We start from the raw sequence: 21,377 nt of genomic DNA, 5'->3' as shown, positions 1-21,377 counted from the left end.
GCAAACAGTCGGTTTTATGTTTTTGGATTATTGTTGTTTTAGCTTTATCAACATGAAAGTAGCATCGTAAAGCTGATGGAGCTCATTTTTAGTGTGTTGTGAACTGTTGTAATACGTTAATTATTGGTTTCTAAAATCGCAGCCTGTCAAGTACTAGATCTGTACCTGTCAAATACGGCAGTACCAGAATTAAAGTCAAGCTATTTCTAGAGTTCTTCACAATTAGAAGCATTGCACAGTGGTGTCTACATAGACTTGGGTAGTAAAAGAAACAAGAATTTGGCAGATCTGTCTTGTTTCCCTTTATCATTTATTTAATTTTAACACCAACAGAAAGCATTATAGCCTCAAAACATGAAAATATTACCAATATACAAATTAAAAGTATGCCATAGTAATTAAACAGGAGAACATATGAAAATTGAAATATTAAAACAAAAATATTTCAAAGCACTACACCAAGCAATGCCATTTCAGTCATCATGAATGTTTTGCAGTGCTTAGTTTAACTATTTACAACAATCTTTTATGTTGTGTATAACAGGCTGTGTGCTGGTTTTATATATATTCAGCTTCGTGATTAACTTCCAGCTTTTCAATGTAGTAAGAAAACTATCTCTGACAGTGTTTTCAGTGAAGATGCTGGAGATGGATATACTGTTACTAAGGGGCAAATTTTAAGGCAATGAATTTCACCTTCTCAATATCACTAAGTTAAAGTTACATTAACAGAATAAGTTTATCCAACCTGCAGCATTAGGTGGATCCAAGTGTGATATTTTAATCTAATGGATGTAGGAGAAATATGGGTTATCAGTCAGAGCTAAAAAACCAACATTGGCATCCACTGGTGGTGGATTCCACAATTCACAAACACTTAACAGAATATGATGTTCTCAGGAGAAAGGAAGGAGGAAGTTGATTGTGCACTGTTGAGGACATCCATTTGGCTGCTAAATTTTTTATCTTGTCTACATTCATTAATCACAGGGACTGTGCTGTATGTTTACCTGCAGTCAACAGAATGAACTGTAACATGTTTGCTTTATTGAGTGCAGATGTCAAACAGAAAATGCTAAACACACATTTAGAGGCAGCACTGTGCCTTTTATTACCTGTCTAATCAGCCTTTACTCCACTGTGCTTCATCATCAAATATTTACGGTCATAACCACAGGCGCCACTAAAAGGCGTATTAATCATCAAGTTAACAGTATGAACAACTAATTCAGACTGTTTCTGTCTTTTGGTGAAAGATAAGCAGAAGAGGGTGGTAGAAAAGCCCAAATGTTTTTTCTATCCCATGTGCACCACTGTGTGTCTCTTTTAATGCTGCTGTCCCAGATGTGAGCCCAGTCTGATTTAAAGCCTAGTTTGCACTGACGTATCTGTGCACGTCCTCATCTGTCTGTCATGACAAATGTCCTGACTAACTACTACCACAGCAGTGATGCCATTATGAACAAACCCCAGCAGAGGCAGGCCAGAGCTGTGTTGCACCTCATCCCCTTAATTATGGGATTACAAAGCACGTCAAAGCACGGCCAGTTCTACAGGACGTGTTCCTTCTTCAGTAATCTGTGTGGGAGTTGTCCTTCATCAGCCCACACTAAAATCTCTCCTGCAGCTGTTCCCTCAGTGCTCCCCTAACAGTAACATTAAGCCTGAGCCAGGCGAACAGCTGGAGTCACACTATTCACTTGCTCATATGAGCCCACGACACAGACGATGGATAACATTTTCTGGAATAACAATTTTCCAACAAACTAGTCTCTAAATGAGTTATACCTTCAAGTTATACAACATTTAAATAAACAATTATTTGTGATTAAATTCTTATATATTAAAATAAAGCCCTGCGATTCTGATGTCTAGTTCTGCTTGATGATAATGACCTCAGTCTCATAAACTACTGCTCTCTCTCTATTTGGCAGCAAGAGGCCGAGCTGGCGGAGGGGTCGGAAGGAAGAGACATTGAGATTCTATACCAAAGCTAACCAGCGAAGGGGGTGATGTGTTTCAGATCAAAATGGCACTTTTTCTGTATATCTGACCTGTTTCATTGGTGTGGTGTCTAAAGTGCAGCGTAACAGATCATATATGCAGGCACTGCTATTTGTACTGATCAGTATTCAACAGATGAATGTAAATACTGTCTTTCAGTCCATAACGTCTCAGATGACAACATAAACGGTCCTAACCTCTTTTCTAACTTTATTTGTAATAACACCTACATCCTCTTTATGTTCTCTCTTCTTTGCCTTGTAACACACTCCCTTCCCCACTGCAGTCTGATACGTCAAACATACGGCAAATCTGGTCTTTCATTTCTGTCTAAATGTGAAAAAACAAAACAAAAACAAAAAAAGAATTTCAAGGCTGAAACAAAAGATCCGATTTCTTTCACGTAGCTGTTAAAAATTCAATATTGGGCTACAGACATGAAGTGACAAGCTGAGTGAGTGTGTGAGTCTCAGAACTCATCGTCAGAACTGAGCAGCAGGGTCTTTTCGTTGTCCCCTCGGGTGCTAATGTTACTGTGGCTGCGGGAAAGGGGGGGCCCTCCACTTCTCTCCAGAGTGGACTGCTGGGTATACTGCTGATAAGCAGGAGAGAAGTTATGGATGGCATCCTGGACCATGTCCCCTGGATTCATGGTCTCTTTCAGGCTGCTGGAGATGCTCTTCATTGGGGCACATCGACCTAGAAGTGAGGAGGGTAAAATATTAGAGGAGGATACAGGGGAAGGCATGAGTAAAAGTGACATGAGGGAGCAAGACATACAACTGGCAGGTGAAATTTCCAAATAAATCTTTAAAATGCTGAAAAAAATACAATTTAACAAAACGGAACCAGAATGATGGAAAAATAAATCAGCTCAGACATGCAAACTATTTAATAAAGCAACAGCAGATAGTATGCTACTGGAAGTCCCAGAACACTGAGTTTTGCCTTTCACTACTATGGGACCACTGAGTCTGAGTCTGACTTAATAAAACGGTGCCAGGGGACATGAAAAGGGAAAATGCTCAGTGGCTGAATTCATGAACTGCATAATGAACATAAGGAAACAGAACCAAATATTCATCATTCTGACTGTATACAGTGGATTCATGCTACACCACTGATGTTAAAGCAATAGATATAAAAGCAAATGAAAAGCAATTGAACAAACAACTGTAGCGGGAAAAGACGAAACACAGTTAACACCAGACCTACCGTACTGTCCATAGATAGGAAATGAGCCTTTCAGTGCAGCACAGTGAAGAAAAGTAAAAAAGGTTCAAAGAGACACAAAGAAAGAAAAGGAACACATGAAAGTCATGATGGAAATGAAGGAACAGAGAAACAGAGCAGTAGAAAGAGAATAATGTAAAATATTTCATGTTGCAGATACAAATCAAAGTACAGAGAGTCGGCTACAAAGGCAGAGGTCAGTCAGTTCTGAGGTGCAGAAATCATTTTGTATCAAGAACCCTGCAGGAACCGCACATCTAGATTAAATAGATGATTAAATTACATGCACCAACATGTAGGCTGCTGCTGTTATTATCCACACATTTGGCTTACTTCACCCAAATGAATTATATCAGTCTCTTCATTTACGCACAGACATACACGACATAAACATGCACTGTTCCTACCATATGAGTCCAGTCTTTTATCCATGTAGACTTTGTAAGTAAAAGCATGGCGCAAAGCCACAGCAGCAAAAAACATTTCAATGCAGATGATGAAGTTTTGGTAACCAGCGGCAACTGTTCCCTCGCCCACAGACACTTCAGCAGAGCTGATCTGAGGGATGGCGCCACACTTCTCTAGGATGGCAAGCAGCATCCCTGTACGGACAGAGTAAAGGTGAGGGAATAGAAGTCATAATAAAAGAGACATCTCAAAGTAAGTTCCCATCTAAATACTGTGTGTGAATTCTAAATCTCTGCAACAGAAAACCTGGACTTGAAAAGCAAATAAGTAAAAAAAAAAAAAGAAAAAAAAAAAAAGTGGAATGTTGGCAAGCTCAACAATAAAAACAAAAAATAGCAGCAAGGAAAACACCAAGCAAAGGAATGAAATTAGCTCATAAAAACAAAACTGCCCTTAAATTCCAGTGTGTGATTTTGTTGCACCCGCTAGAATATTTACCCACCAAGACAGAAACAATTAGCAGTTTGCATTTTCTTTTGCCAACCTTTTGTAAATTCATTAGAAATGAAAATGAATATTTGGATGACAGCACAGCTAGAAGTGAAATAAATGTCACCTTAAATATGTGTTTTTGTAAGTGTGTGGTTTTCTTACCCTGCCAGAAGGAGAGAAAGATGACTGACTTGACCATGAAGAACTTGAGCACAGGGTTGTACGGGACAAGCAGTTCACGAGTGGCAAAGTAGAAGAGGAAGAGAGCGTAGAGTGACAGACTGACAGAGATGTTGTAGATGATGGTCACGTACAGGTAGCCACTGGCCACACTGGAGAAGAGAGACAGTGAAAACAAAATAACATAAAGCAGAGACACATTTAGCTATGACAGAGCAAATGTGTGCGACCACAACCAACATTACACAAGTAACACTGATTATAATCAATCATAGGTTTTGGGGAAGTTGGAGATCTGTCTTGTGAAGGAGGCTGATGGATACATTCAATGTCATCCAGTTCATTACAACAAAGATGATTAAAACTGCAAAGCGGGACTCAATGTTTTGGTTTTTTTTTAAATTACGTAACACCCCAACAACTGGAAACTAGTCATAAGGGATTTGAATTAATATCTGTCACTCAGAGATATCAAGTCTCTCTTTAACCAGTCATTATGGTGTGCAAAGACCTTTGGCTGAACTTGGTTAGTGAGTGAGAACATAATGTCTATGCTGCTGTGAAAACTTACTTGAAGTCTCCATCCCTGTACTTCCCAAAGGCCTGAAGAATGACAGTGATCACAGCCATCAGAGGTTTCACCACACAGAACTGCAGTGTTGCCTGAGACAAGCAGACACGGAAGGAAAAGAGAAGAGAGAAACATTAGGTCAATAAAAAAAAAACAACAACAGCTGTGCTACACCTGTTTGTCTATGCTGTTTCCGACTACAAGCTTCTTCAATGACTAGTACATAAAGAAAATATTTGATGACATTACATAAATGATTCAAATTAACTCCTTCAGTAGAGATGACCCTACCGTCAATGTTATGTTTTGTAAAGTGTATTTGATTATTTAAAAGAAGATGACATTTGTTATGCTGGGACACTTGTGTGTGTGATTACAAAAGCTTAAATTCTCAGCAGGTAGATTTTCAGTTTGTACGTAACCACTGGACATTATTTGTTCCTTTATCTGTAAAGTACAACACTATAATTAGTCATAACCGTTGGACGATTATGAGTCAAGAGTGTGGTCAAACCTGCTTGCAAAACCTGAGGAAACCAATGGAGTAGGTTTTGCCCCAGAGACAACAGGTCCCATACATACAGCTCGACCTAAAGTGAAGTGCAGAGTCAAAACTGTTAGAAAAGCATGTATTTTAATGTGAAGTTTTTCATCGCAGAAATAAAAAGACAGAGAGACTTACTCGATAGGTTTCCCTCTGATCTCAGCCATGATGGCACTCTCTCCTCCCAGATACTCATAGCACAGACTCAGGAAGTTGTAGATGACAAAGGCTGCGGGGTGTCACACAGAAAAACATGTGAACCCCTGATATCTGTAAAATCACTTATGAAATACAAAGATTGACCTGTGGACCCTGAACTACCTGCATTTATATCAATGCTCTTATAAAAATATGTCAGTGTGGCTCATATGGCCCCAGAAACCCCCCCAATAACAACAACCAGCCTCCAATAACACACTGAACAATGAGATGTTATAGCAGCAGTAGGTTAGTTATACACTGTTGTCATCACCTCTTATAATAACACTTCTGATTTGCTGATGCTGCTTCTGAGCTGCTGAGCCTGTTGCTTAAATGCAGAAAGGCGAGTTATACCCATCAGTAGCTTCAGAAATGATCAGGTACTGTTGGTGAGTGAGGTGTAAGCCAAAGCATAATTACAAGGTATTGTTCACCAGGTCTGAGAACAAGTGTGTAACAGTGTGATCATGACACACCCGTGGAAAGATTATAGAGGGAAGCAAACACTGGAGAAAGCTCAAACTGCTACACAGCTGCACTGAACATAGAGTAAGAGAAATGTTTCAGAGAAATGAGTTCTTACACAATCGAACACCTGCAGTATGGCTATAATGTTCACTCACCTTCTGTGTTAAATAACTACTGCTGGTAAAGATTAAAATCATACTCTAACATGTGTCATAAGTTTAAATATAAAGCTCCACCAGGTTTGACTCTAAACCCTTTCTATTCTTTCTAGTGGTCAGATCTGATATGTAATCAAACTAATCAATGCAGGCAAGCTAGTAGCTGCTGTCCCTGAACAGAATGGTTTTTTTTTTTAGCTGTTACTGCAGGTATTCTCAGACTAATTATAGAGTAACCCACAGACAGCAGCTCTCCACTGCCTCAGCACTTTTTACTTTTATGTCTGTATGAACAGCAGCAGTAATCATTTAACAACACATTTACCCTAAAGCCACAGTTGCTGCCCTGCCATGCCGTTCCAACACAACCAAACACAGCAGCCAAACCGTTGGCTTCCAATGCTCACAGCAACACTGCACATAAAATGAGATTAAAACTAACCATTACTTTCATGATCAATCCATTTGTTGATATCGACTGTGAAAAGTATTTTTTTTTATTATTCTACAGAATGTTAGAAAATGGTGAATGTCCATCATAAGCTCTGAATCCAGATGCACATGCATCATAGGCTGGTAGGACAAAGAACATGGTTCTGATTTATCTGCTCATCTAACCCAAGTGAGATGCCTTTTAAAAGTCTTCCCAAGGATTTGCTCGTTTTTATACAGTTGCTAGGAAACTGGTTTCCCCTCCCTTCCACTCCCAACAGGCTGTGGAGACATGAGAACAAAGATGGCAACCTTTGTAAACGAAGACACTGCAAAGGCCATCTGCCACCGGGGTATCACAACACATAAATCCTCATAACCTGAGTTCTACTGGGAGTCAAGAGAAACGTTGGAACACAAAACACGCTCATCACTGTGGTGAGCAGTGTGTGTGCGCCAAAAAAGGCAGCATAAAATCCAGTCTGCAGCAGAAAAAGCTCAGAGACCCGTGCGCTGCACTGTGTTCCTCTGTCCACTCACCTTCGTAGCAGTCTCGGACTGTGTCAAAGTACACGTAATACTCCTCATTGGTGAAGAAAAGAAGGCTGAGCCAGGAGTCGAAGGCATAAATGGGCACTATGAAGAGGATCCTAACTATATGCCTCTGTTCGTTTGGAGAGCTGTAGTAACGTAAGTGCATGTAGATCTATAAGAAAAGGAAAGAAAGAGGTGAGAAAAAAGGCATATCACAGAACCAGAACTGAGTACAACTGTGTGCAGCATCACTAAAATGTCTAATAAAACATGGCTTCATATGGAAAAGAAGTGCCTGAAAAAGAAACCAGACTGTGAGACTGGATAAAGATGGAGAGGGAACAAGAGCATCAGTAGCTGAAGAACATCAGCTGTTAGGAGCTACAGGAAAAGCCATCCTTGAAAAATGACACCAAACACAGTTTACTATTCACGTAACTTTGCACTGAAAACAGACTGTAAGTGGTTCTGACTTTGCAGAAATGATTATCTGTGGAAACTGCTGTTTCAACCTTCTTGCGCTTTGGCTAAAAACAAACTATATGCAATTAAAAGGACAGAATTTGTAAATTAACATTTTCGTGATCATGATCAGGGTTGGACCCAGTTTTACTATATACTGTGCTTTGTGCACTGCTCCCATTAAAGAACAAAGACAAGAAAAACACTGCAACACTGGCGCTGGTACATATTCTATACACAGTAATAAGACAACATCCATATTTACAAAAACAGACATAAAATCATGTAGTTGACATAAGGTATAGCTGCTATACAAGCAAAAACAAAACTGTATTTTATCAAGTTTCCATCATCTGTCAAAATAACCTATTTATTTTTCCACAGGTCACTAACTGTGACGCTGCACCATGTAATGACTGTTTTTCTCGGTCACATTAAAATCTTCTGAAAGACATGTGAGCAGGTCTGTGAATGTGTGACATGAAAACTAGAATGAGAGGCTCTAGATTATACAGAATATTTTATTGTGTAAAATATGCAGGATGTACCAAAAAGTAGGTCTAATACATGCAGCATTTTTACAACTTAGATTTTTTTTAAAATACCAAAATGTTTTTGTCACATTTAAGATTTTGCAAAGATGGTGTGAGGGAAACATTCATCTTCCTTCCTGTGAAACAAATGTGGTGGAAAAGTGGGTCAGCTAAAACTAACTGCTACCTCATGAATCCTGTACATGTGTTCTCATTGGGGGATAGTGTGTCTGTACAGTTGAGAATACAGCCAGTATACATTTGTCTTAATTGGATATTGGAGTACTGTGTCTGTAAGGTGTGTCCTGTGTGCAGCTACTGACATGTGGGGTTGTTTTAGGTAACTGATACAGGGCTTTTATCACTCCTATTCAGAGCTGCAGACAGCATGAAGAACAGGGTGGGTCATTGTCACCAGCACCTCTGTCTGCTCCATCCGGCTCCTTTCCACTTACACAATATCCCTCCTATCACCTTTCCTGGCCTGTAAACAGACACACACCTTTGGTAAAATAAACAAACCAAGCAACAAAGTGTGCTTTGCTCAAAAGGCTTGTTGCTATGTGACCCTCTGTGTGTGTGTGTGTGCACACACACACACACACACACACACACACACACACACACACACACACACACACATGGTGATGTCATAGTGGAGCCAGGACACCTGTTGCCAGAGTGACAAAAGGCCCTTTAAGGCTGTGTGGGAAGAGCAACAGCAAACAATGGAAGATCAACTTAAGGATCGAGTCACAACAAATCTCTCTTATGTAAAGGGAACACATACTCCTCTCTAACATGTAGGTTCATCAACCAATACAAACAAGGCAAACAGCACTTATTCGCTGTACTGAACCTATGTGGAACGATTCATTCTCCAGAGGTAAACAGTACAGTCAATCCAGCTTTTGTTGCTCAGAAGAGATGGGAAGTAAAACACTGCTTTTCAGCCTTGGTACATTCAACAAACATAAAATACTGGTACTGAAACTGAAGTTTAATTTGAACCCTCTGACCTCTCCATACAACAATGCTCTCCTTACCTGGTGACATGTGATCAGAAGAGCTGTCCACACAAAAAAACCCGAGATAGTTTGAGCTGTGGAGGTCATCAGAAAAATGGGCTCATCCGGTGTGACCACTGGAATTTCTGGTACAGAGGAAGAGTTGGGCCCTTGTGGGGCCATAGTGGCTGGGGACCCCAGGGCGAGGCCGATGGGAGAGTCATTCCCCAGTCGCTGTGACAGCGGGATGTCTCGCCTCCAGAGTGGACTCATCTGTACAAAGAAAGGGTGACTTCATACATATATATATATATATATATATATAAATAAAACAAGCTGAACATTTTAAGTTGTAGCCTATGGTCTACAATGGTCAGATGCAGAACCTTGTGTTTCAGGTTATAAAGCCTGAATGAAACACTTTAATATATGGCAACATACCTGCAAAGTCTAAGACCTAAATGTGAAGCCAACATCCACTGATGTAAGGAGGAGGAAACATAAAGAGACAGAGCAGAGCAAGTAGGATGATGTGCAGATCGACTGGGAGAAAGAGATTTGGTAAGTAGACAGATGAAGCAAGATCAAAACAGAGGGAGTGAAAAGAGGAGACATGAGGAAGGTGGGTGAGGAGAGGCTGATAAAGAGTGCAAAAACCGTGAATGCCGCTCAACAGCAAATGAGTGTGAAAGCAATGATCTGAGGGCTGCTGACCCAGTTTCTCCTGTTCTTTTCCTCTGTGCTTTGCTGAGTGCAGAAAGAAGTGAAGCTAAACACAAGGATGTTTCCTCAGAGCAGTGAAACACACCGAGGGCTACGGGTTCAGGTAGACGCTGCATTAAGTGTCTCGACGGAAAACTGGGAGTAAAAGAGTAAAACTACAGTTTAACCACACCCAAATACAGACTACAGAGGCTAGTGTTCTACTACACAAACCCTGGTTTTATGAAAAGGTGGCCATTATAGGACCTCACCTACAAATGGAAAAGAAAAAAAATGCTGAGGAGCTCCAACTTCATTGTCAAAGCCAACTGTGCATAACTACAGAGTTCAAACCCCACTGGGTTGTCTCTGAGATCTGTGCTGTGTCAACTCTAGAACTGCATTTGTGTCACATAAGCAGAATGTTGAAATTGTCAAAAATTTAATGATTCATGAGTGAAAAAAAAGTGTTACACAGCACTGACTGTGACAAATAAAAACAAGACTGGCCAAACCAGAGCCCGCAACATAAAAAGCATCCAGAAAGATGCTCCACGTGCCACCACCCTCTTGATCAAATCACAGCAGATCTGAGCACTGTCTTTTCTCCAGCTACATCAGTGTGTTGATGTGGACTCCCGCAAGCAGACAATCTAATCATTCAAAGTGAAAACTAATTTCACAATGACTTTCCAACTCCCTGAGCACTAGCTAAATATAGGCTAGCACTCAGTGTGGTCATAGGTGACTCATGCCGCTTGCCAAAGCCTCTGTCAGTGTTTGTCAATGCAGAAACTAGGAACACGTCAGATCAGTGCATCATACACACCACAATTATCAAGGCAAAGAAATCTGATGAAATCAAATGAGGACAGTACAGAAATGTCAACATTTAGACATGAACATTTAAAGAAATGCCAGAAACAGATTTTTGACAGGCTGGTTTTTCTAAATTGCTGTAACACAGAGATAATACAACGCATTAATATTTGTTTTTCTTATTTCTGACAAGGCAGAACTTTCTAATCCAGCAACGCCATAATAAAACACACTGCAATGTGATCAAAAACAGTAAAAAAAACTGGTACTCACATGAATAAAATAATAGATTTTTGACAATAAGAATGAACATAGGGTGAGGCCTGTCTTCTTTATATACCAGCTTGCACACACAACAACAGACCTTGATGCTCTGGATCACAGACAAAAGAGGCAACTCATCAGCCCAGTTTAGTGCACCCATGGGTACGTTTCAAAACATGCACTGTACTTTGACCTCGATCCAGTCAGCAGTGTTTGTATGACAGACCATCATAGTCCTCAGGCTGTGGGAACAGTATCACTGAGGTTGTGTTCACTCAGAGGCCGTAAAAACAGCAAAGCTACACCAGTCGTTTTAATTGTGCCAGAAACCCCCAGAGAGCAGAGTTCTCAGCTTTCAGCCTTCACCACAGAGTAGTTAGCTGTGAGAGCCACTGGATGTAAACTCACAGGGGACGATATTTACCCCAGTACGGCCGATTGTGATCATGTTTCGAGAGAGTCCGAGTTAAGAAAATCGTATGAATCTAATAAAAATGGAAGCTGCGGTTCAGTCATGACTCCATCCTGCTGCTTTAGCTACTTACCTCCTTCTGCAGCTGTTTTGAGTCCCAGCACCAGGTTAGCTCATCATCAAGACGACTGCAAATCCTCGAGCTCAACAGGTTCTTCGGCCAAGCTCTAACTAACATTCAAATCTCCGCATCCCTGTGTGAACCGCGGACTCCTGCCTGGATGTCTGAAGCAGCTGAGCGTAGCGAGCTACTGTTAGCCTAGCCTGGCGCTAGCTCGCTGTTGCTTCTCTCCGTAAAGTCAAAACAAACGAGGTAACGCGGGTTTAAGAAGTGACACACGTAACTACTGTGTCAAAAAAGTACTAAATAACTACTGTCTTCCCATTTCTCCACCCACAGCCGACGACGTGGGTACCGTTATTTCATCCACATCAGCAGCACTAGCTCACTGTGCCAACAGCAGAATCCCCGCGCTCTGCGCATGCGCAGTTGCGTTTTTAAAATTCTCTGGTCCTCGCTTGGTGTGTGAGCAGGATCGACTGCAGCGCATTATCTCTAATTAACAATAATCACATCAGTTTGAACGTTTCCACATGCAATAATCCAAATACAACAAAACAACGGTTAGCAACAAGTTGTGAGCAACGTTATTCATTTTATTACTTCATAAAATATACACAAATACTGTTGTAAATAAAGTGTGTTAAAGAACTGTACAAGTTATCAGTACACAATACATAAAGTGAAATCCCCATCGCCTCAGCCTCTTTTACCATCTCCACCCCAAACAGTTACACTGCCGCTGGGTCATGGTGGCCTGTACAAAGGTATTGCACACAATACACTGCTATTTACACATCCCTGCAATTGCATCAGTTGTTTTCTTCTGAATGACATCATCAAGGTAGCCGGAGGTTAAAATCAAACTAAACATATACATTTTTGCTGAAGAAAGACCTAAAGCCCTGTGTATTCTATGGTGTGGACAGTCAACCTCTGAGGCATAACAGAAGAACAAAGGAACAGGCAACAAAACCTTAAGAACCTAGGTACATCTAATAAGTTAATACAAAAATAACAAGAAAGGACAGAGCCTTGTTTGACAATAAAAAAAAAAGTTTAACTTAAAAAGCAGAAATAGAGATTTTAAAAAAAAAAAATCTGCATACTAACAAAGACAAAATGAATCTTGTGTTCTTAGCAGGGATTCACTGTATCACTTACACACACAAAATATATTGGATGACCCAGACGGCAAAGCAACAGCAGCCCAATCTACAATTTAGCACTTTAAATTCTAAATTCTGAACCCTACCCGTTTTTGTCATTAGTATGCATTTTCTACTTTACACCTTAAAACAACCACATTTTGGCTTTATGTCAAAATAAAAAAATATATTTACAGTGGAGTAAAAAAAATAATTCATTGGATGCCCCATCAGAGCCTGTCCACTCCCCTATGACCGCCAATAACAAAAGAATAAAAAAGGTAACATTAAGAACTATCATAAAAATTGCAGCCAGGATTTGTTAGCCAAAACGGGCAGCTATGGTCTCTGGTCAAATACACAGATTTTCCTGAGGAGCAGCCCTCAAGACATGGAGCGTGTCTTTGCAATATCTATGGTCATTCTTCACTTTACCCACTCACTAAAACCAAAGAAAACACGCAGTCAAAACAGGAAAAACAAGGAGTGGTGGAGGTTTCGGTGGCTGAGTTTTAGGGACATCACATCATGTCATTCACCAGAAACATTACAACAGCTAAGATGCCACTTACTTATGCTTTTCAAAGTCACCTTTCTTTTGCCCTCTACACCTTCACCTACTTGTCTCCATTTAGAATCTTTATAGCTGTTACTTCTTTCAAAGTAAAAAAAAGCAAAGACAGGAAACTAACAAGCTCTAATCTAAGATGTCCTCATGAAAGATAAACAGGGTGACATTCACTGAAAACTTGTTTTTGCTGTGTTAAAACTACAAAAGGATGAATCTTTAATAAGCTGAAGTTGACCTTTGACAAGAAACACACGTGCCCCTGATGCCTTTTGGCTTCTTTGATGCTAACAGTTCCACACATTTGTCACACAGAAGGTACTGAGGGAATGTTCTCAGGGAGAGGGGAGCAGCTATGAGGAAACATGAAGTATCAAAGGTGTTGCCCTGTCGTTCGCTCATTTGAGTTTTGTATTGTGGTGGTGCTGACCCAGGCTTCAGGAAACAAGTTTCATGAAAAATTGCATGTTGGGTACTGTCAGGTACTTCCTCTGGATCCTTTAAAGATTTATTATTTTCCCAATATCAATGTGTCCATTGGCAATCATGTTTCATAAGACATGTCATGTAGGAGTGATGAATGTATCTTGCAGCCCTGTAACAACAAGCAGACTGTTAGTTTTTAAGGAAGACACAGTTTTAGTGAGATGTTTCTGCAATCAGCATGTTGATAAAGGAGTGGAACAACCTGTCAGTTTCATGTGTATGCACAGCCAAAGACTTCTACTTCCCCATGTGCTCAAACGGCACACTGACCTGCAAAACAAGCAGAATTATAACTCAAGATGAGGAATTAGCCGTCTAGTTTCATCTAACACTCTCATTTTTTATTTATAGCAGGATGAAGCAGCTCTTTGCCCTATTTGAGGCAACATCACACAGATCCAGACATACAAATGGCCAGTTCCCAGGGCACATTTAGTCATAATATGAAATATTTCCAAATGACAACAGTGTTTTTTGACAATTCTGCAGCTAAACTTCAAAAGGCTGCTTCAGAACATGACTAACCACTCTGAATTGGCTTACAAAGGCACCGTCCATCCACCACTAAATACAACCAAGTGCATCGGTCCATTAATATTCCATAATGTACGGAGTATAACTAAACAACATTTGTTAGGCTTGTATTACAGATTTTTTGAAACCATGTCAGACAAATGCTGGTTTAATTTAAAGTTAAGTTTTGAGTTGTGTGTTTAGTTGGGATTCCCTGTAATGTTAATTCAGTCCACATGAGAGAAGCCCAGAGGAGTCCATCTGCCAAACTTATAGCTGCAGCTGCCTGCCACTCGAAAATAATTCAGGTACTCAACTATGGGCTGTATTTAATTCAGCTGGACTGGTAATTCATTGGGCTGCTCACATTACATTCTAATTAGTGCCTGTAGATGAATTTTCCAGAATACGCAGCATGTGTCATCTGGCTGACCAGAACAAGATGTGATCTCACCTGTGAAGTGGAAATTCTGGATTGGTCATGACGGGCCGTGAGGTCAGAGGATGATATGTTGGCAGGAGCCCCACGGTGGAGCCGCATGCTCACCTTCCTCTCCCTCTCTGCACGAGAAATTGCACGTGGTGATGTGTTCCCTGAAAAGATGCATAGAACTGATAAGTAACTAGATTTAATACAGATATTAAAAAGAAGCACAGCACCGTTCTGTCATTAGGCAGCTTAACAGAAAACTCACCAGACTGCTGGACCCGTGAGGCAGGGTTAGAGACAGGCTGTTCTGGCCCGTTCTTGACTCTGTTGGGAGCTCCAGGGTTGGGACCAGGGGGGAGGCCCCTTGATGCAGAGCCTCTGGGGGCTCCTCCAATCCGCTCATCCCTCTCGTCTCCTGTCCTCCTCTCCCGATCCCCATCCTCAGCTGTCCGACTGGCACCCTGAAAAAAGAGATTAGGAACATTACAGCCTATCCATTTAAAATTTCATATCAGTTATCTCTTATATTTTAGGCTGATGAAACATCCACTGGCATCCAAACAAACATCAACACTTCAGTTAGAGACACTTGACGTAAACGTACAAATTTAAGCATGTTCCAGTCAAAGACATAATCGTAAGAGAAGCCCTGCCGGTGGAAAAGATTCCTGAAGAGCTGTCGTAGGTAGGAGTAGTCCGGCTTGTCATCAAAACGGAGTGAGCGGCAGAAATTCAGGTATGTGGAGAACTCAGCTGTAGGAGAGAAAAAAAAAAAAAAATCTGAATACAGAAAAGGAACTTAACACACAGCAACAACCAACTGTTTATGTTTTGTGATTACCATTACACAGGGACACCCACAGAACCTTCACTTACAGGGATATCCTTTGCAAAGAACCTCAATGGGTGTGGACATTTTCTTTTCACTGATTCGTTCATACTTCTGCCTCTTGGTCGCAGCCTTGAGGCCCTGCCAGGGGAGGGAGCCCAGGTTGAAGTACATGAGGACATAACCGAGAGACTCCAGGTCATCGCGTCTGGACTGCTCTGCAGACACAAAACAGGACAGCATGTAAGCGTGACTGAAGGAGCAGAGGAATCTGCACTTAGAGCTGTAAGGTCTCATCCATCCTTTTCAGAACCTGTGGGTTACCAAAATATAACAGAAAGGTCAAAGGTAAGAGTCATGTGAAGTCATTTCAATTAAATCCTGTCAGATGCAAAGTAAGGTTAAAATGTGATTGAGGTGTTTACGCATGTCGGGAGATTTTCAGCAAAACACCTCTCACTCACAGGTTTGTCATTTATATCTGGGGGTGTGTTTAAATGGTAACCCTTATGAAAAATGCTCTGCAGACGGTCTTACAGAGCCACCAGATCAGGGCTGGTTTCCATCCCAGATGGAACTTCCTTTTTCCCTGTGATGAGCCCTCTTCCCTCACATTCCCCGTTTAATCTGATAGGGTGTGTATAAACCAAAACATGTATACAGAGAACAGGACAGGAGAAGAAGGAATTGGTTGTTTTTAAGATATAAAGCTAGAACTGGTAGCTTCCTGACTGAAAAGAAGTCTAGTTACACTAGTAACAACCAGTACTTTAACAACCAGTACAAATATTCAGAGACCAGAAACCCATTCAGGACAGCAGAGGGCTAAGACTAAGCTAAGTATCATGTAAAGAAACAGGGATTAGAAACAGCTGTCAAAACAGAGCAAGGGTGTGACCCTGATGGAGCAGAAGTCAAGCCAGTAGGGCTGCATATCACTGGGAGCACACCAACGTCAACGCCCTTTATCAGTACAATAAAACACTTATCAATACGCAGTAGTGAGACACTAAGACAGTACTGGCGTCTTATTAAAGTGGCATACTGTCTCTTCTACTCTCAATGTTTATTGCTACCAATATTTAGTTATAAATCCATGAACTTCTCTGCCTCAGCAGTAATACACACTAAAACATGAATCTAACAGCATCTTTAACAGGAGGAGAAGAGGTGTGTAACAGGTTTAGGAGGTCGAAAGCCAACTGGACTGCTTTATGTGGATCTAACCCAGTTTTCTGCAAGACACGTAGCCACACGCACACACAAAATTAAGAAATTAAAGGCGTAAACCAGGTTTGCACGTATGTTCCAGGTGTAACTTACCAATTCCAAGATGTGTGTTGATGGAGGCGTAGCGAGCTGTGCCAGTCAGGTTCTTGTTCTCCCGGTAAGGGATGTGCTGGTGCGTACGGGCATCACGGTACTTCTTGGCCAGGCCGAAGTCAATGATGTACACCAGGTTACCCTTTTTGCCGAGCCCCATTAAGAAGTTATCAGGCTTCACGTCCCGGTGGATGAAATTCTTGGAGTGGATGTACTCAATACGACTAATCTGAAGAAGACAGGTGAGACAAAGAATGGTCCAACTTCCAGGTTCTGCAGTGTCAAACATCCAATACTCAGAATACACAGAAACATTGAACTGTGGAGTGTAATGGTGACAGGAAAACATGGCCAGAAAGGCACATTACAAAATATATGGTGTCAGTGTAGGTCTGTGTTGCTGTAGAGTGGTATGTGCACTCAGCATATCAATACTTTGAGCAAAGGCATTAAGGACGACAAGAGGGGACAGGATATATGAAGACAGGGCACAGTAAGGTGATGACCTCAGGCTATAAGTGGAGAGTCAAACACCCGTACAGAGGACTGAGCCAGCAACTTGGCTGCTGTTAGAACAAAAAGGTGAGACGAGTTTTACAATCCATGGAATTAAATATCAGCACAGTGTAAGAAGAATTAGAAAGTACGATGGATGCGAAAGGACAGTGACAACCACAACATACATGCACCAAATCATAAACAAACATCTCTGTCCTATTTCTAAATAGGGTTGTGTCCTACCATCTGGTCTGCCAAAAGCAGCACAGTCTTTAGGCTGAACTTCCGGGAGCAAAAGTTGAAAAGGTCCTCCAGACTGGGCCCTAGCAGCTCCATTACCATCACGTTGTAGTCCCCCTCTGCACCACACCACTTTATCGATGGAATACCCACTAACACACACACACACACACACACACACACACACACACACACACACACACACACACACACACACACACACACACACACACACACACACACACACACACACACAAGATTAGTAAAAACACTGTTCTATCAGTTATTTCTGGCATCCTGAGACCAATCCTGTGAGTTTTACACATGATGGCATTTGACTATGTCTATGTCACATGGAAACAAGAGGAAAATCCTTCAGCCATTTATACTGTTCAAACAACACTTACTAAGGTATTCATATCTACAATCCTGCCAAGAACCCTACATGGGATGCAGTCCCTCCATACCTCCTCCTTGCATCATCTTGTAGAACTTGCTCTCAATGTGCAGCTGTGGGTGTTTGGTCTTCACACATTCGAGCTTGATGGCTACCTCCTCAGCGGTTGCAATGTTGGCACCTGAGGAGACGCACACAAATACAAGCACAGCTGTAAGAGCCATGGCAGGTGCACTAGGACCAGGCTACTGATGGATGAATGGACAATCAGGTCCATTACCAATAGGATAGTGTATGACGAGGCTGTCCAGAATCTCATGTGGAACAAACATGAGAGACAAATGGAAAGTTGAGTGTGGCATGTAAAGAGAAAAACTCACCAAGGTAAATGTCTCCAAAAGAACCACTACCTATCTTTCGCCCCAGCCGGTACTTGTTCCCCACTCTCAGCTCCATGACTGCAGGTTGTCACTGTCACCAACAGAGAACAGAGATCTGGTTAGAAGGACACAACATCTTTTCATTACAGCATGGGTCACTGTACAACTCAGCTGAACATAAAAGAGGAATATTTCCTTGATTTTCCCAGCAGAATGAGGGAAAATATGCCCAAGAGTCAGTTAGCTGCTCACATGATGACTGTCTATGCCAGAGGCCACTGAACCAACCACGTGCAGGACTAGTTGACTAACAAACAGCTGTCTGGCTCCCAGAAACATGATTAAATGTGTAGGGTAGCTTCCAGGGGGGAGGTGGTTGCACCGAGATCAGCAAAAGCGAGGAAGAGAGGACAAAGAAACCCAGCCGAGCGAGGGCTACGCAGAAAGAGGAACGGACCAGAAGCAATTGCTGTATGAGCACTAGGACTCGGAAATTAAGTGCATCTTCTGAGCTGAACCGCACGTGATGTTGAGGCAGGACCATCATTTATTTAGTACTCGCTCTACCATGCCACATTGTGCAGCCACTGCAAAAGCAAGACTAGGCTCTGTGCTGTTCTGTCCTGGCTGTGCCACAGGAGGAAAGGCACGAGGGGCCGCTGAGCGCTGGCTGGCTTTATCTGTGTCAAGGCCCTCAGACAGCTCTGTGCAGCGAACTTCAATTTGGGAACACTATGTAAACAAACTGGCCTCTACAGCAATAGATGTTGCATTGCTGCGTTTTCAAACGACACTTCCAGTCAGGCTCCGAGCTGCTATATGAGTTCACGTCACGTGCTCTATCAAATATTCTACAAGTCAATACGTGAAACAGCCCATAACGTCTTTCCTGGTTCCTGTGCTCAAAGACTGGCTGAAATCCAGCTCCAGCAGAACTGTCTCCAGCCAAAACTCCTTTATCACAACATCCAGAGATTCTTTATGTCAAATTCAAAACAGGCCTGCAGTCAGCTGACTGTCTATCATGTGGTTAGAGGATTCAAACTGAGCTTGGATGGTTCTGTCATGGGAAGAATGAATTATTTGATGCTGCAAAGGCGCCTGTGTGCCGTGGAGCAAGCGGAATTATCCAGTCACACCATGTGCTATTATGGTAGTAACAGTCAGCAGGACAGTGGATTGGTTCTGATGCTGCATGGGAAAGTGCTGCTTAGGGACAGACTTAGTGGAGACACTGGAGACAGAATGTCCCAAGAAGGTGGTTACACCATCTATACACATAATACACACACACACACACACACACACCTATACACGTAGAGCTGAGAGAACCTGGTGTAGAGTCAAATAAAAGCCCTTCAGGACAGAAACAGGGACCCACAGACATGAGATTTCACAATCGTGTGAAAACAGCACAGCTACACTTCTCACACTCAGCTGTCAGTCCACAAGCGACTCGGCGTGTTTCAGCCTGGACATGAAATTCACGCACCAACATCAGCCGAACTCAGAGAAGCCCAGTTGAATAAGCAGTTTTCTGAGGCTACCCACAGGTCCTCTGGTTACAGAGACGCAGTTTGATCCAAATATCTGCTGTGACTGAAACTTAACCAGAGCTGCCACAGTGAAAACACACGTCTGTTACGTAGAGACGTTTTACAAACACAACAGGCTCCAACGTTGTTGTTGCTCAGGCGAAGAGAAATACGCGAACCGAACCAAACCGAACCAAACCGCTCCGTGTTTTACGCATTAAAATCCGTGGATCCGTGCAGGTCCACCGCACTTCACATATTATATCACACTTCAAACCGCACCCATGTCCTCGTCTGTGTCTACAGCCCCCTCCCCCTCTCCTGTAAGCCGTGAGTACGAGACTCTGATTCGGCCGAATCAGGCCCGTTTTCCCCCTTGGTTTCTCTGGTTCCCGGACCCAGCACTCACCCGATACTGGGGTCGTCCGAGAGCTGCTTCGGTGGAGGTTCTGATCCGCTGGTTGTCAGTCCGACAAGGGCCCGGGTAGAGGAGGATGGGAGCGGATTCTGGCGGCTCTCATTCCCCCAGCTCTGAGCTCCGTCGTCGGTTGCACTCCCTGCTGATAGTCCCTGAGAAGCTCCAGCAGCACCCGCGCCCGCTCTCGCAGCTCTCCGCTGTCTGTGCCTCCCCCTCCCGTTACTTAACCACGCGTCGGTGATGTCATTCCCCGGATGTCATTAAAGAAACACGTCACTTCGTGCGCCTCCTTCCCAAACACAGCTCGCCGTTTATCGCTCAAACAGAACGCCTGAAGACGCACCTGCAGGAAGAATCTGAACCAGGTGAGGCGCACCTTCCCTCCGCTGTGCTCTGCACGCGTACGCACACGCCTGCTCCACGTGTGCGCTCACCTGGGCGCCTGCCCTTTGATCTATTCCGTGTCCCAAATAAAGTAATGAAAGATTTTGATGGATTTTATATGGAGAACAGAAGAACACAATGTCTTAAAAAAGAAGTCAGGAGGAAAACAAGGTTCTGGATTTCTATATTTTGATCTAGATTATAAATCCAACGTCATATGGCATGTTTCCCCCCACACATTTGTTCAATGTTACTGGTACTACTACTACTACTACTACTACTACTACTAATAATAATAATAATACTATATGAAGTTATCTGTCAGTTTGCACACACCATACCAGAACCTTTGTTGTCCAAAAGTGACACTAGCCCAGTCTCCAAACGTTATGAAATCCTTCATAAGACACCACCTTGGTTACAGAGGACTTTCTGCTTGTTAAATATAGAGTTACCTTTCAGAAGAGACCAGGGTTATGAGTGAAATCTGGACAATATTTTTGTTATTTTGGGGACATTATTTTTAAGCTTTTGCCTAAAAACAGATGTTTGTTCCAACTGACAAAAATTAGTGATGAATAATATTGTTTCTGTGGGCGGCAACATCCACTTAACACAAGAAGCCAGTAAAATAATTTCATATATGGTTTTTCATTTCCAACACAGTGTTTCCCATACACATT

The 21,377-nt window shown here is 42.2% G+C and overlaps 2 protein-coding genes across 5 annotated transcripts; both read right to left on the bottom strand.

The window, feature by feature from the left end:
• Positions 1-291: 291 nt before the first annotated feature.
• LOC113141069 (transmembrane protein 184B-like) lies at positions 292-11,957 on the bottom strand. Of its 3 annotated transcripts, none has more exons than XM_026325284.1 (10): positions 11,558-11,957; positions 9,267-9,500; positions 7,232-7,397; positions 5,571-5,661; positions 5,403-5,478; positions 4,889-4,980; positions 4,300-4,469; positions 3,645-3,839; positions 3,220-3,246; positions 292-2,703 (listed from the first exon to the last, which is right to left on the bottom strand). In XM_026325284.1, exons 1-10 carry the CDS (start codon positions 11,660-11,662, stop codon positions 2,474-2,476), a joined length of 1,386 nt encoding a protein of 461 aa, XP_026181069.1. In that variant the 5' UTR covers positions 11,663-11,957; the 3' UTR covers positions 292-2,473. The 3 variants fall into 3 exon arrangements, with proteins under 3 accessions (XP_026181069.1, XP_026181070.1, XP_026181071.1); XM_026325286.1 differs by lacking the exon at positions 11,558-11,957 and adding an exon at positions 11,113-11,250 and having other exon boundaries at positions 2,474-2,703; XM_026325285.1 differs by lacking the exon at positions 3,220-3,246.
• A 163-nt stretch (positions 11,958-12,120) lies between these two features.
• On the bottom strand, positions 12,121-20,580 carry LOC113141070 (casein kinase I). Of its 2 annotated transcripts, none has more exons than XM_026325288.2 (11): positions 20,302-20,580; positions 18,358-18,472; positions 18,048-18,158; positions 17,584-17,732; positions 16,843-17,071; positions 15,567-15,737; positions 15,295-15,443; positions 14,956-15,151; positions 14,715-14,854; positions 13,950-14,017; positions 12,121-13,856 (listed from the first exon to the last, which is right to left on the bottom strand). In XM_026325288.2, exons 2-10 carry the CDS (start codon positions 18,431-18,433, stop codon positions 13,985-13,987), a joined length of 1,254 nt encoding a protein of 417 aa, XP_026181073.1. In that variant the 5' UTR covers positions 18,434-18,472; positions 20,302-20,580; the 3' UTR covers positions 12,121-13,856; positions 13,950-13,984. The 2 variants fall into 2 exon arrangements, with proteins under 2 accessions (XP_026181073.1, XP_026181072.1); XM_026325287.2 differs by having other exon boundaries at positions 18,358-18,448; positions 20,302-20,577.
• Positions 20,581-21,377: the final 797 nt, after the last annotated feature.

The sequence above is a fragment of the Mastacembelus armatus genome, chromosome 8, assembly GCF_900324485.2.
Source record: "Mastacembelus armatus chromosome 8, fMasArm1.2, whole genome shotgun sequence".
NCBI classification, from domain to species: domain Eukaryota; kingdom Metazoa; phylum Chordata; class Actinopteri; order Synbranchiformes; family Mastacembelidae; genus Mastacembelus; species Mastacembelus armatus.
Note: the sequence above shows the minus strand (reverse complement) of the source record. Positions and strands in the feature narration are given on the sequence as shown.

Coding starts and splice junctions, on each gene's coding strand:
- LOC113141069 (XM_026325284.1), bottom strand. CDS start 11,662: ATGTTAGTTAGAGCTTGGCCGAAGAACCTGTTGAGCTCGAGGATTTGC. Junction 9,501..11,557: donor CAAAACAGCTGCAGAAGGAG/GTAAGTAGCTAA, acceptor TTCTTTGTACAG/ATGAGTCCACTCTGGAGGCG. Junction 4,470..4,888: donor TACAGGGATGGAGACTTCAA/GTAAGTTTTCAC, acceptor TCTCTTCTCCAG/TGTGGCCAGTGGCTACCTGT.
- LOC113141070 (XM_026325288.2), bottom strand. CDS start 18,433: ATGGAGCTGAGAGTGGGGAACAAGTACCGGCTGGGGCGAAAGATAGGT. Junction 17,733..18,047: donor CAAGATGATGCAAGGAGGAG/GTATGGAGGGAC, acceptor TGTGTGTGTTAG/TGGGTATTCCATCGATAAAG. Junction 14,855..14,955: donor CTCACGGGTCCAGCAGTCTG/GTGAGTTTTCTG, acceptor GCATCTTTTCAG/GGAACACATCACCACGTGCA.